The sequence below is a fragment of the Danio rerio genome, chromosome 1 (genome assembly GCF_052040795.2).
Source record: "Danio rerio strain M-AB ecotype USA chromosome 1, GRCz13ab, whole genome shotgun sequence".
Classification (NCBI taxonomy): domain Eukaryota; kingdom Metazoa; phylum Chordata; class Actinopteri; order Cypriniformes; family Danionidae; genus Danio; species Danio rerio.
In genome coordinates, this window is record NC_141021.1 from 52,459,397 (window position 1) to 52,475,678 (window position 16,282).

Consider the following 16,282-nt stretch of genomic DNA (forward strand, 5'->3'; position numbering starts at 1 on the left):
CGACTCCCACAGGACGAGCAAACAGAGTAACAGTACCGAGTCTCCCCCTTTTTTTTCTGTCTGCCCCAGACCACAATGTAATAGTCGAGTCCCCGGTAGGTGATAAAAACACACAGCTGCTGTCGCCGAGTTTTTGGGCCGGCTGCAGAACTTCACTTCTAGCTTGCTTGTATCTCTGTGTGTGTGTGTGTGTGTTTGGTGTTTGCCACCTCTGGCTTTCAGCTACTATAAATCAGATATTTCCCGTCACGCTAGTGGATATCAATTTGGTGTGTGTGAATGAGTCGGAGCTCAGCAGGCTCTCTTAATGCACAGCAGTCCGCTGGGATTTCTCCAGGCTGCGTGCTTTCTGCTTTAGGTCTGCTCTGCAGCTGTTGCCGGTGGCTCATTGCTTTTAGAGCAAATGACATTTTTATCCACCGAGCCAAACCTTATGGCCGGGCTGGATTTGTAATGGCAGAGATGCGCCATCCATCGCTGGCTACTGTTTAACAAACAGAACTAGAATCAGTCCTGCTGTAGATCACTGACCAGGAACATCTCGTAAGCTCCGTTTGACGGTTTGTAAGAGAATGGAGGCGGGTTGAGGATTTAGCCATTGCTAAAGGATGTCATTAGGCACAACACATAAGAGTTTAACTGCATTTTGAGATACTATAGAGAGGTTTTAGCATGGAAAATCTGTTTGCCAATAAGATGGTGCCAAGACAGAAACTATAAACATTAGAACATTTTGCGATGGCTAGGGTGCTTTAAGTGCTTCTTAATGTTTAAAAGATTTCAAGAGTTCGCCCTTAACTGATGATTGATTATGGAGCTTGTTTGGCATGCTGTCCCGGGAGAGAGCCCTGAACTCGTGAGATCCTCGAGCCCGGGGCTCCCTCCTGTTCCGAGTCCGAGTTCAGGTAGGTCTCGAGAACTCCCTTGCTTAATAAAATTGGAAGTAGATTAATTCTATGAAGTGTCTATGCTGTCAATTTAGATTTGTCAATTTACTTATGTTACATGTTTTTGGTCTGTGGGAGGAAACGGGAGAGGCCGGTGAAAACCTACGCAAACACGAGGAGAACATGCAAACTCCGCATAAAAAATGCCGACCTGGCCAGGAAGTGTCCGAGAATGTGACATTCTTGCTGTGCGGCCGTGGTGCTAACCACTTGGCCTCCGTGCTGCCCTTACAATGAAATGGAAGGAGTAGGGGTGGAAGGGGGGGATTCCTTAAGACGAAGAGGGCTGAAGTAAGCTACTCTGGTTATTTATAGGGGATAAGGAGTCGTCTGATTGGTAAATCAGTGTTAGCTAATGTGGACCAGGTGCTGTCAATCATAAGCACGTGCTCCTCTTGAAAGTAGTTTATAAATAAACTTCACTTAATTTATGAACTCCATGCAGAATTGGTAAAAATGTGATTGATCATTGCTAGTTTTGGTGAATTCAATCGTTGTGTTTGAGTCTTTCAATTGTTCTCATTGTGAAAAGATGGATCTCAAAATCATACAGTCACTGCTGGAACGGGATCAAATGTGCAAAATATGCTGGAAAACTGAAGAATCTGCAGGACATGGAGACTTTTCTTTTGTAGAACAAAAGCTGTTTAACTGTTCAGAACAAACAAGGGACTCGTGAACAATCATCACCAATCAAAAAATAGTTGTAGATCATCTCGGTATTCATAAACTGTCATTTTAATATGATGAATGCAATATTCAGTGTTGCATTATGTCAAAAATACACTGTTTGATTTGTTTTATACAAAGCTCTGTCAAGATTGGTCCTATCCAATGTGCTTCCATCCACATTATCAACTACATGACGCAGATGATCGGTTGTTGCTGTGTCAACAGCCAGTTAGCTTGCTTGTTAGCATTTAAATACCTCAGTGTAGCTTGCGCTTTAAATCTACAGCATGTTTTTCATAAACCCTGCATGTCTGTAAATATACTGGCAGTGGAAATTCTTAGCACTTGCTCTGCGCCAATAATAAAAGCAGCAGCATAGCAGATCTACAGCATGCCACCAAGACCAACTGTGCCATACGCATCATTCATTACTATACTAAATCTCTACAAGAGTTGCCATAACAGAATTAGTGTTATTGTTGTAGTAAAGCATTGTCAACAGAGGCAGCATGTTGTGCTTATTCTCAAAGTCAGCTTGAGTCCTTACATATATACCTTCCCAGAGTGACTTCTTACTTGAAACTGGCTTGCATAAGTACGTGATTTTAATGAAAGAACTCACCTGAGACCGACCTGATAATATTAGACTTGAGTCCAGGCATTTTTTTTTTGCTCATACCAAACATAAACAGCACTGACACTGGCACACAACCTGAGAAAAAAATAATTTAGCTGTTCTGCTGTCTGATTTGGCTACTGCTATAGGTTATTTTCATAAATCTACATACGTTTTATATACAGTTGAGGTCAGAATTATTAGCCCTCCAGAGTAGTTAGCCCCCCTGTTTATTTTGTCCCCCAATTTCTGTTTAACGGAGAGAAGAATTTAACACATTTCTAAACATAATAGTTGTATAAACTCATTTCTAATAACTGATTTATTTTATCTTTGCCCTGATGACAGTAAATAATATTTGACTAAGTATTTTTCAAGACACTTCTATACAGCTTAAAGTGACTTTCACACCTGCCTTATTTAGTTCGATTGAATCACACTAGAGTTCGTTTTCTCTTTTGGTACGGTTCGTTTGGGCAGGTGAGAATGCAGCAATCGTACTCGAGTGCGCACCAAAAGCGGACCAAATAAGCGTACCGAGACCCGCTTGAAGAGGTGGTCTCGGTACGCTTTCAAACGAACCCTGGAGCGGTTCGTTTGTGGTGAGAATATGATCCGTACTAAAAGAGGTCCAACCGCAAAAAGTACTGCGCGTTTTGGACTAATTCAGCTGCCGTAGGCCAATGCGCTGTGCATTATGGGATATGGAGGAAAATTTTTTGTTGACAGCGCTTTACCAACAGACATAGATATATACACTAGATATCGCATAGGGACCCTCAGCATGCGTCAATAGCGCCGCCACATTGGTACAGTGCTCCCAGGACAAATGTCATTCAGCTGCACTAGTCAAGACAGTGTTATTACGTAAAGATGCGGGACTTTAGCGCTGTCTACGGGTGTAGTAACGAGCAAACAAAGAAAACAAAGCACAAAGGCAGAACATTTCATAGGTAATATTAAATTTTTTTCTGTTTTTGAATGTTCTGAACTTTTGTGCTAATCAGGTAACGTTATTGATGATGACAGTCACTTACTGCATTCACCATACGGCAAAGTAGCTCCAACTCGCACTAAACACTCGGCTTATGCTAGTTTTGTTGAATAAAATCAGCAAACAATGCAAAAGAAATATGACAACGAGATGCTGCGCTGCCAGAAACTTGTATTATTGTCGGCTAACGTTAGTGAAAGAGTCGTTCGGGGGATTCATTTACAAACGAATCGCTCCCTCCGTCAGTATGAGAAGTGAAAGCAGGTGAGGGGGGGTGTTTCAGGACACGGATTAGATCAAATTTAACAGGGAGGGTGAATAGTACATTTCTGTACACACAAACACAAGCTTTTTGTCAGGAATGCCCGTGCGGTCACTGATCCATCAATGTAGAAAAGTGATGTAAAATTATAATTTTCGTAATTAGAAAAAAAAATTACACACTAACATCCAGGAAAACTCCCGATCACAGATATATGTGTATATGTGTATATCTCTGGCTTTGGATGGCCACAGTCCTCCACTGTACCTTGGTCCCGCATTCATTTCAAAGGAGCGCTACCCTGTAGCAAGATGGCGGCGCTATTGACGCATTCCGTCCTATAGACAACAATAGGCCAGGCGACATCTAGTGTATATATCTATGAACAACAGAGAGAAAGAGGGGGAAAACATTACCTGATGGATCTTTGGTAATATTTCCGCAAGATGACCATGTCGCAGTTTAGCTAAATTAATTCACGTTTTCCAGCCGCGGCTGCGCTTTATTTTCGTAATGTACAGTTTGTCTAAAGCAGGGATACAATCAGCCAGCGCAGACATCCCTCCAGAGTAAAAGGTTTTGTTTACCTGCGGGAGTTCACTGGCATTTTACCGCACGTGAATTCTGACCAATCAATAAGCAGTTTAGGAAATATGTTCAACAACATCTGGCCAATGAGAGATGTGGATTTTGTCAGATGACAAAGATTTTGGTTCGTTTCAAGTGGTTCGGATCAAAGCCAGCAGTGTGGTGTGAAAACAACCCAAAGACGGCAGAAGATGCAACAATGTATCATTTATTGCCCTTGGTCCGGATGAAATGAAGCGAACTACAGATGTGAAAGCACCCTTAAAGGCTTAACTAGGTTAATTAGGTTAACTAGGCAGGTTAGGGTTATTAGGCAAGTTATTGTATAACGATGTTTTGTTCTGTAGACTATCTGGAAAAAAAAATAGCTTAAAGGGGCTAATAATTTTGGCCTTAAAATTTCTAAAAAATATTAAAAACTGCTTTTATTCTAGGCGAAATAAAACAAATAAGACTTTTTGCAGAAGAAAAATATTATCAGACATACTGTGTGACCATTTTATTCTCTTTGACTCGTTGGATGGAAATATTTCTTTATTTGCATGTCTTTCATGCGATATGCTTGTTTTAAACATATATTTAATTATCATCTTTGGATGTAAACATAGCTTGTGAGTGTTTAAACCATTTTTAATAGTATTGTGTTTGGATCTTTTAATTGTCCTCAGTATGAAATATGGATCTCAAAATCAGACACTGCTGGAAAGAAATCAAATATTCAACATATGCTGGAAAACTAAAGAATCTGCACATGGAGGCATCTAATATAAAGTCTATAGGTGCTGCCAGTCTCTGTGCAAGATTTGTTTATGTACTTGAATGTGTGAAGTTTCACAAGCAATGTATCAAAATTCCTCTGATTCCCTGAAATAAACTTTGCATTTGGGAGAATGAGTTAAACTCTCCTTCCTCAATGCAGTATTGGATGAACTCTATGTATGTATGTATAGCCTTTTCCTCTTTCTTTTCCTACTGTGGAGAAGAGAGGAGAGCAAAGATTCGCTGCTTGAATGGACCCTGATATGTTTTATGTTTTTCATATTGGATTAATTCGTCTACATGGGACTCTGTGTGCAAGGTTTGTTTAAAATTATAAAAAATGCATGAAAAAATTTCTGACTTCGATGTGCAAAGACCTTATTTCCTCTAAAATTGTTTCTTTTAGAGAATGTCTTATTTGTTTTAATTCGGCTAGAATAAAAACATTTAAGGTCAATATTATTAGCCCCCTTAAGCAATATATTTTTTCAATAGTCTACAGAACAAACCACTGTTATACAATGACTTGCCTAATTACTAGGCCCACACGGAATCTGCATGCGCAGAATTCCGCTGATTTTTCGCCGATTTTCCGCAGAATTCCACAGATTTTTAGCCCATCATTAATTCTGTTTATTTACTTGAGTGAATGTGTAAATCTAAATTTATTCAGTTTTTATTCAGTAATTTTTTACTTTTTGTTTCATATATTAAGGTTTTAGTTTTGATACTCCGCTGGGTACTCCCAAAATAATTCCACAGAAATCCTCAGATTTTTACCAAAATTCTCTGCAGAAATAGCAAAAAACATCCGCAGATTCCGTCTGGCCCTACTAATTACCCTAACCTGCCTAAAAAGCCTAGTTAAGCCTTAAACATCACTTTAAACTGAATGCTAAAATTATCTAGTGAGATATTATTGACTGTCATCATGGCAAAGATCAAATAAATCATTTATTAGAGATTAGTTAATTAGTAGGTTCAGAAATGTGTTGAAAAACTCTTCTTTATGTTAAACAGAATTTGGGGAAAAATATACAGGGGGCTAATAATTCTGTATAATCTTGAATGCCTGATGGAGGCAACGTATTTCTGAGTTCACCTTTGAGTTGTGACCAGTGGATTGGAAAAATAACTGTAAAAGCACAAAAACAAATGTAATCGATAAACTTACACTGATGTTTTTCTAGTGTTGCAAATTATTTACCTCATCCCCGGTCGAAAGGCTCCTGCAAAAAGAAATGCCTTGCATTAGCATGCAGCTTAATGAGGCGAGTGGTTTTCCTGGTGGATTTCATATCTATAAGATGGATTTCTGTATGTGAGGTTACAAATTTTTGTTCCTTTTCCATATGCACAAATGCACTTAAATCAAATGCACTGAAGTGCTGAATTGTCCATCGCTCATCAAAGATTGCTCTGGAGAGCACACGGAACGCATTGCCTTGTCCATTTATTAAAGTTTACTCTTACTGAGTGTCTTGGTGGTTCAAGTGATCCTGTTTATTAATTTAAAAGGGTAGGCAAGTAGCGCTGTCGCCTTACAGCAAGAAGGTCGCTGGTTCAAGCCCCGGCTGGGTCAGTTGGCGTTTCTGTGTGGAGAATGTTGCATGTTCTCCCTGTGTTGGCGTGGGTTTCCTCCGGGTGCTCCGGTTTCCCCCACAGTCCAAACACATGTGGTACAGGTGAATTGAATAAACTAAATTAGCCGTCGTGTATGTGTGTGAATGAGTGTGATGTTCCCCAGTGATGGGTTGCAGCTGGAAGGGCATCTGCTGCGTAAAACATCTGCTGGATAAGTTAATGGTTCATTCCACTGTGGCGACCCCAAATTAATAAATGGACTTAAGCCGAAAAGAAAATAAATAAATGAATAATTACATAAAAGTTAGTTTTTTTAGGTTGGTAATAGTGCAGGAGATGTGTGATCTGTGACTTTTTATCTTTTAGATCCTTTTTAAACCTTTAATTCTTTAACTATTCTTTTTTGTTCTGCTTGTTTGTACATTTTGTTTAACAAAAAAAGCCTTTCCTAGAGGCTTTAACACCAATTTCATTCCGTCCTCACCCCGTTCCACTTGAGTCTGTTTGATTGCAAGCAGGTTAATTTGATTCTAAATGGGTGACTAACCTCATCTCGCCCAACTAAAAAACAAGTACCTTATAAAATCCCTTAACACAACAGTATTTTACACCATAGCTTGGTTTTGCATCTTATATCCTCTATGAGAAATAACTGTGATAGCACACTTTTTACACGTTTATGTTGGACTTTTTAATGATTAAGCACCACCTACAAAAATGTAGAATCAATTATAGGACTTCGACCTTTTAAACAGTTTCTAAAGTGCGATGAACTGCTCCGCAACGGGCTCCTGATTTAATTAGCACCCTGTCTCAGGTGTTCTAGGGAAGTGCAAGAAGTGGTCAGCTTCAGTAAAAAGCCACCGCCTGAGGGTTTATGTCAGTACGCTATGCTTTAACCTGTGTTTATATGCTTTTTTTGGCCTGCAGGAAAACGGGATAGATGCTATTTACTCTGCTTACCCTTGCCCTTTACGCACTGTTGATTGGGAGAGCCTACCGGCAGCCGTCAACCCCTCTGAAGGTAACCTTGGGTGTATTTTCCACAGATGCATTAACCATTTATACACCATTTGTGATATGTATTTTTATATAATATCGAAATGCCTGCATGTAGCCGTTTTGCTAGTCATATATCCCTTTTTTTCCTCCTCATCCACTTCTATTTCTATTGTAGTAGTCAATTAAATGTTTTTATTTGTCTAATTTCCTCCATCCAATCATGTAAGGCTCTTAAGAATTGGATTTCCGCTCTCCAGTGAAGCGTTTAAAATTATGATCCACTATGGATGACAAATAATAAACTCGTCTAACACCATTTCAGTGCTTGCTTGGTTTTATTACTGTCTGCTGCTTCAAACAGTGACTGACTATTCTAGAATTGATGTAAAGGCAGCTTTAAAGGGATAGATCACAAAAAATCATCCTCGTTTCAGATCTTTGTGGGTCTTCTGTTGAACACAAAAGATTCTTTTTTTTCATTGTATTCATTGTTCCCACTGTGGAGATCAATGGTTTTCAGTTTCTTCAAAATATCTTCTTTTATTTTCAACAGATGAAGGGAAATCATAAAGGTTTGGAACATCTCGAGGGTGACTAAATAGTTATTCATTCCATATTTTGAGGTGAACTATCCCTTTTATATCTATGATTGATGGGGGGCATAATCTTCAGATAAGAATAAGGTTTGGAACATCTTGAGGGTGACTAAAAAGTTGTTCATTGAAATTTTTAAGGGTGATCTATCCTTTTTATATTGATGATAGATGAGCATCATCGTCATATAAGAATAAGTTATCTAAAATCAGTATTTTTTCTTATTCCTCCAGCATTTCTTTGCCTTTTGGAAAGCAAATTTTTGGGCATACCTGTAGAAATGGCTTTGTAAGCATTGAGTATTCATGCCTGTCCTGTGTCACGCGCTGTCGTGCTCTGGGCTCTTAACTAGCTCGAACAGCAGGCAGCTGTTTTTTTCGCCAGGAATGAGTGAGATGCCAATCACCTCGCACAGACCCACGACCGCGCTCCGTGGAGAGACAGAAATCCAGTTGGTTTAAAGAGTCTGGAAACAATCCTCATCGATCGTTGCCCCTTAGAGCATAATTTACTTGAGTCAAAAGCTGCCTTATAAATCTGTTCGGCAAGTAAACAATCAGAAATAAAAGAAAAAATACATGGGGGTTTGGAGTTTGTGCTCAAGAAATTTGGTGCCTAATTTTATGCTTTGGAAGGTAGATATAGAAATAAAAAGAAATCTCAGCTATCAAACATGTATTTGTAATATGTACTAGGTTTTACACCCACTACCAACTGGTCAACTTTAATGCTCTGCTGTGACGCTTTTTGATTACATGGCTGGCAGCTTTGCAGACGAAGGTGGTTAACTGGATGAAATAGGGTATATGATGAGCTAATGTTTCTTCCCATACTGATTAACTTCTGGTGAACAGTTAATGGGACTTTTTTCCTTTTTATACGCTTCTTTTACAGCATCAATGTTGTAATGTAGTTAAAATAAAATCAGTCAAACAGACTTTGGCATTCATTTAGTTGCTCAAGCGTAAAACAAGACAAAAAGCCATTTAATCGCACGTGCCCGTCAGAATTGGCAGGCTACTGCAGAAGCTCCATTAAATATGCTGGGGTAAAATAAATGTTCGTATTTTAAAGACATGGCAGGGAAAATTTAAATTGAATGCAGTGCTTCTTGTACAATCTGAGACCCACTTTATATCAGATGCAGTGTTTCCTCTAGGATTTTTTTCAGCTGTGGCGGCAGACTCTGTTGGGCATTTTACACAGATCTACCACTACATGTGGCGTTATTTCATTGACAAATGTCGTGGGCACAGTATTATGTCGAGATTGCTTTTATGTAATATCCTACGAGCTTGTCAATCTCTGCTCGAGCGCCGATTTCCTCTGTTCATGCACAACTTCTTGCGCCCTCAAATATACGCTACTCAAGTGTAGATTTTTTTGCGCGCCCTCAAATATATATGCTGCTGAAGTGCAGATTTTCTTGCACGCCCTCAAATATATGCTGCTGATGTGCAGATTTTCTTGCGCACTCTCAAATAAATGCTGCTGAAGTGTAGATTTTCTTGCGCGCCCTCAAATAAATGCTGCTGATGTGCAGATTTTCTTGCGCACTCTCAAATAAATGCTGCTGAAGTGTAGATTTTCTTGCGCGCCCTCAAATATATATGCTGCTGAAGTGCAGATTTTCTTGCGTGCCCTCAAATATATGCTGCTGAAGTGTAGATTTTCTTGCGCGCCCTCAGATATATGCTGCTGATGTGCAGATTTTCTTGCGCGCCCTCAAATAAACGCTGCTGAAGTGCAGATTTTCTTGCACGCCCTCAAATATATGCTGCTGATGTGCAGATTTTCTTGCGCGCCCTCAAATAAATGCTGCTGAAGTGTAGATTTTCTTGTGCGCCCTCAAATATATATGCTGCTGAAGTGCAGATTTTCTTGCGCGCCCTCAAATAAACGCTGCTGTAGTGTGATTTAGTGTGTTTATGTAACGAGTATGTATCCAACATTTATTCGATTTGCTAGGAATATTTATGTATGTCTCTAATAGACTTTCAGAGCGTCATTAATGCGTCCTGAAGTAAACTGGCTATAAATTCCAGCAAGTTAAAGTCATTGTATGCAAAACCACAGACCTTTATCTATGAATAAATTATAATTATGGAAACGCCGTACATCATGACTGAAAACTACGTTGTGTTTGATGGCCTCACGCACCTGTGAGTCAGCACGTAACCTCAAAGGGTTAAACAAAGAACGCACAGCACTACTATGGTTACAAAGAAGTTCACGCTGTTATAATTCACTTAACTTTTCATACATTTTTGGTGCAATTATAACTCGCTACTTAAAAAAACGACCGAATGTTTTAAATGAGATGCTGTAATGTAGCCGTAGCGGGATGAATTTTGATGTGGCGCCCTGCCACCGAAGAATGAATGTAGCGGAAACCATGAGATATTACTTAGCCAGTGGAGATTAATTTTAAAGAAAACAGACCTTATACTTGCCGATTTTGTCATGGCATGCAGTTCACTGGAAGCGCTTAAGCCAGGTTACTGACAAATTAAAAGTCCTTTAGCATGCTTCCGCATATACCCTATTGCCCTTAGATTGTTTAAAGGGGTGGTCCAGAGTGTAACATTAAGGCTGAGTTGTGTTTATAAGATGCAAAGCAAATGTGTGCTCATGTTTCATTTGTAGAAAATCATGTTATTTTACATATATCTTACTTTTATTATATACAGCTACTCTGCTAACATGAAAACGTTTCCTAGTTCCTCTGAAAGGCCCTCCCTCAAGAGGCTCTGATTGGTCAGCTAACACAATGTGCTTTGATTCGTGGATCGGCTACATGTCACCAGTAAAGCAACAAGCCTCCACAAGCATGTGCTTTACCTCAGCTGTGTAAACAGCGTCAATCAGAATAGCTGTTAGCAGTATCTGTTTGAGCCTTAATCAGACAGAAAATGAAAAGGCTGAACCTCATGCCTACTCTCGAAAAATAAAAGCTGTCAAGTGTCTGTAACAAGTGAAAATAAGGTGTGGCTCCTTTAAGACAATGGCCGTTTTATCTATGTGTGTGTGTGAATAGTCTGTAGATGCATTTGATACGAGAACCACATGTGTATGGGAGCGATGTTAATTTTTATTCATGTTTTGATGCTCAAATGAAGTTATTTTCTGTAATATATAGTGACACTGTTGACAGGAGAATAAATCGCAGGATGTGGAATGCGACCCATGTGAGTTTTGATTTTTCTGCTGCAACACAAGTTGTATTTTTTTTACCTAACTCAGCGCGTTACATATCTTTCACATATATTCGGAATAAGCATGTGTAAGTAATTTGAAATGTTTACAGGTTTTTTGTAAGTTTGTCATTTAAGATGTAGAATGCAGGGAAAGCGACTGCAGAGAGAAGCACTGCACACGCTACAGAAGATTGTGGCTTTTTACAGCGGTATGATCAATAAATATGAATTTGTAGCTAAATTGTCAGCGGTGCCAAACAGCATTTCCTGTTGTTTATGTCCTCGCTACAACATATCGTTAATGCTAGAAATTGTGCATGTCATAGATCAATTTGAACTAATTAAACCTATTTACAGGTTGTAGCTCACAGTCCACAGCTTCTGCTTGTTGGAGCTGCTTCTTTGAAGAGTTTTTACAATTCTCTGGAACATAATTAAATTAAACTTTAAATTAAAATTGGATGAAAAGATTTTCCCCAAAAATGTGTGAAGCACTTTGTGTGTCCAGAAAAGTTCTATTTAAAAGTAAGGAATTATTATTATTAAATTGTGGAATGTTGCTGTTACAAACCCCTGATGTTAGTCTAGGGTGTGGGGTTTGACATTTATTTAATTAAAATATATTTATATAAATAGTGAATGAGTGGAAAGACAACCACAGTAATGCCAAAAAATGTGTGCTTTTATTTACAATCCCAAAGTGAACAACAACAACGAATTAATCAAAAATAAAGAAAAAGTAAGTAAAGCAAAAATATACTATTTACAATATGTACAACACTGAAACAAATAAAGACGGGAAAAACAAGAGAGCTGGCAGAAGGGACGCGGGCGGCGCTAAAGAAATGAAAAGAACAAAACCCAAACTAAATCTAACTTCCCAGAAGCATCTAGCTAACTAACTATATGAAAAACAGTATAATTAACACACGAAGATCTTCCGAGTCCTAACTATATCTACTCTATCTATCTATTCAAAAAGTACAAGGAGTGGCGCTCGCCCCTAACCTAGTGTACTAGACAGCAGAGCAGTCCTGAGTGTTGCGAAATGTATGTCACGTGACCTTCTTACCTGTCCGCTTCGTCCAAGCCTCGTAAACAACGATAAACTAAGAACAATGTACGAATAACGGACGGATAACGTGCACACAGAAACAAGCAACAACAAAACACAGTTAGACGGGGTAATTTCTAAACGCACGCGGTAAATACAAACAAGCGACAAACAGCAAAAGAGAAAAATGCAAGCAAGAGAACAAGAAAACAAGAAAGCAAGAAAACAAGAAAACAAGAAAGAGCGAGTGGTCTGGCGCGCGCTTTTAAGACGGGTGGTCTTTGCTCATTGGATGTGACGTAAGAGTGACGTAACCGGGGAGGAATGACTGACAGCTGAATGGACCAATGAACAGAACCTGAGAATACATGAGAGCAGATACGGGAGAACAGAGCGAGAGAGAGAGAGAGAGAGAGAGAGAAAAAACACAGAGAAAACAGAGCACAAAAAACACAAATACATAACACTCCCACCCATGAGAACAAACATATAATATTGTTTGTTAAAAAAAAAAAAAAAGTGAAAAAGTAAGAAAAAAAAACTCGCAAAACAAACCATGCATGCGGTTTAATTACGACCAACTACACACACCTGGAAAGAGCATCGGCCACTATATTGTCGGTGCCTTTCTTGTGACTGATTTCCAGGTTGTAATTCTGTACAATCAAAGCCCAGCGCATGAGGCGCTGATTTTGATTGTACATTCGGGAGAGAAAAACTAACGGATTGTGATCGGTGTAAACCATGATTGGAAACGAACTGGAACCAAGGTAAACTTCAAAGTATTGTAATGCCAATAGTAATGCAAGTGCTTCTTTTTCGATAGTGGAGTAATTGATTTGGTGTTTGTTGAATTTTCTGGAAAAATAACAGACTGGGTGCTCGATGCCATCACGGTCCTCCTGAATAAGTACCGCGCCAGCACCTAAAGCACTCGCGTCTACTTCCAGTTTAAAAGGAGTGGTGAAATCTGGGGCCGCGAGGACAGGAGCGCAGCAGAGCAAAGCTTTTATGCTCTCAAAAGCATGCTGACACTCAGCTGACCAAACAAATTGCTGAGAAGGACTAAGTAAATTCGTTAGGGGTGAAACCACACTGGAAAAGTTTCGGCAGAAACTCCGATAGTACCCCGACATACCCAAAAACCGGCGCAACTCTCGCCTGGTTTTAGGTACGGGAAATTCGGCTATGGCGGAGACTTTCGCAGCGACTGGCCGAACTTGACCTTGACCAACTTCCTTACCAAGGTATGTGACGGTCGCCCTAGCAAATTCACATTTTGCCAAATTTAATGTTAATGTGGCGTTGGACAGTTTTTCAAAAACAGTGTGCAGCAAAGAAATGTGTTCAGACCATTCAGATGCATAAACCACTAAATCATCCAAATATGCGTTACAATTTGGAACGCCGACTAAAACTGTATTAATTAATCTTTGAAATGTGGCAGGTGCGTTTCGCAGTCCGAAGGCCATAACTGAATATTGCATGAAATGATCTGGTGTAACGAAGGCTGAGATAGCAGAAGCTTGCGGAGTTAATTTAATTTGCCAGTAGCCCTTTAACAAATCAAGTTTGGTGACAAAACTAGCTGAACCAAGGTTGTCAATACAATCTTCCATACGGGGTAAAGGGTAGCAATCTGGGACAGTGACAGCATTAACCTTACGGTAATCTGTGCAGAATCTAAATGTTCCGTCTGGTTTGGGTACCAGAACGCACGGTGAACTCCATGGACTGCAACTAGGAACTGCAAGACCATTTTCCATCAAATATTCAACCTCCTTCCTCATAATAGCACGCTTGTGTGCGTTCACACGGTAAGGATGTTGCTTTATTGGGGAAGAATTTTGAATATTGATGTCATGTTTAATTACGGATGTTTGCGTTGGAGTGTCACTGAAAAGATTGGGGAATTTCTGAATTAAATGAATGATATCTTGCCTTTGAGAATCTGATAAATACGTGAGATGTGAATTCAGATTTTTCAGCATCTCTGAATTAGTTAAACGAGCGCACTGCTGAGGAGCATTGCGTAACACCAGGCCATCATCATCAGCTTCAGAATGCGTAACATCGCTCACAACTGCAACAGCAGGAAGAACAGGTGTGGTGATCTGAGTTTTCTCTTTAACATGGTACGTTTTTAACATGTTAACATGACATACGCGCGATTTGCGTTTTCTGTCAGGTGTTTCAATTACGTAATCTGTCTCGCTTAACTTTTTCTGCACCACATAGGGTCCAGAAAAGCGGGCAGAGAGAGCAGAACCAGGCATTGGCAACAGTACGAGCACCTGATCGCCGGGCTGAAAGGAGCGCGCGACCGCTCGGGTGTCATACTGACGCTTCATGACATTTTGCGCAGCTTTAAGTGATTCTTTTGCCAATTTACAAGCATCATGTAAACGTTCTCTGAAACGGCTTACATAACTAAGAACATTCATTTTTGGACTTTCCTTAATTTCCAAAATGTTCTCTTTCAGAAGTTTAAGAGGAGTTCGCAAATCGTGGCCGAATACAAGCTGAGCGGGGCTAAACCCGAGAGACTCTTGGATAGTTTCTCTCACCGCTAATAGTACCAATGGAACGCCCTCATCCCAGTCTTTGCAGGTATCCGCACAGTATTTCTTTAACATAGACTTGAGCGTCTGGTGAAATCGCTCGAGAGCACCTTGACTTTGTGGGTGATAAGCACTTGATACTCGGTGGGTGATAGACAATGATTTTAGAACTTGAGCAAACATTTTTGACATAAAATTTGATCCTTGGTCAGTTTGTATGATTTTTGGTAAGCCGAATGTGGAGAAAAATTTAATCAATGATTTGATTATAAGAGGAGCTGTAATTCTGCGGAGCGGTATTGCCTCGGGAAATCGAGTAGCAGTACACATTATTGTTAGTAGAAACTGATTACCTGTTTTGGTTTTAGGTAATGGACCCACGCAATCAATAATTACATGTTCAAATGGCTCTCCTATGACTGGGATGGGAAAGAGAGGAGCAGGTGGAATTACCTGGTTTGGCTTCCCCATGCATTGGCACGTATGGCAGGTGCGACAAAACTGCACGACGTCCTTCTTTAAACAAGGCCAAAAGAAATGTTTAAGTATCCGATTGTATGTTTTCGTGATACCTAAATGACCTGACATCACATGATCGTGTGTTAGACATAATACATGTTGGCGGTAAGCGGAGGGAACGACAATTTGATAGACATTATTCCAATCAGCATCAGTCTCAATATTAGAGCACCACTTGCGCATCAACAAGCCATTTTCAACGAAATACGCAATTTGCTTTTTATCAATCTGATCTGAATCAACAACGGAGTCAAAGCACTTTACCAAAGTATCATCATCTTTCTGCGCAGCAATAATCTGCTGACGAGTAACGGGCAAACTCAGAGCATCACCATCAAAATTAAAATATTCTGATTTTTCCTGTTGTTTCTGTGTAGCTGTTTTGTCTGGAGGAGAAACTACATTCTCAGAAAATACTGGCGCAATAAAAGAGTCTGATAAGTCAACTGAATCATCTTTCCGTGACATGGCGCGCGTCATTACGCACGCTGGGAAAGTATCTGGGTGATTTACTGATAATTCGTCTGGACAATAGGTAAGATTGGGGTGATCAGTAACTTCTAAAATAGGCATTACTTTACCACCGGCCAAATCATTACCTAGGATAAATGAAACTCCTTTAACAGGAAGAGAAGGACGAATGCCGACTGACACAAACCCAGTGAATAAATCGCACTGTAAATGAACGCGATATAGTGGCACATTGACGAAACCCATCTCAATGCCTTGGACTAAAATATTAGATCCACAAGAGGAGTGTTCAGGCAGAGATAATGCATTTTCTACCATAAACGAGTGAGAAGCGCCTGTATCACGCAGCAGTACAATCTCACACTGATCTTCAGGGTTGCCAGATAATGAAATTAGACCCCTGAGCAAGAATGGTGTATAGCTCGTATCAGTGCTCTCATCATTGCCGTTGGTTGTAATAGA

At 39.8% G+C, this 16,282-nt stretch overlaps 1 protein-coding gene across 15 annotated transcripts in view; it reads left to right on the plus strand.

Moving 5' to 3' along the window:
- The window catches only part of gstcd (glutathione S-transferase, C-terminal domain containing), a 158,396-nt gene that overhangs the window by 65,635 nt on the left and 76,479 nt on the right, over window positions 1-16,282 (plus strand). For 11 of the 15 annotated variants that reach the window (XR_015475610.1, XR_015475612.1, XR_015475614.1 and 8 more), the window contains one exon: window positions 7,353-7,446. Coding sequence is in view for 10 of the 15 variants with exons in the window: in XM_087235346.1 (XP_087091472.1) it covers window positions 7,353-7,446 (94 nt within the window). In the remaining 5 variants the exon portion in view is untranslated. Of the gene's footprint in view, window positions 1-7,352; window positions 7,447-8,251; window positions 11,202-16,282 lie in introns of those variants that run through there. The other 4 variants (XM_087235350.1, XM_087235351.1, XM_087235353.1 and 1 more) reach the window with 1 other exon arrangement.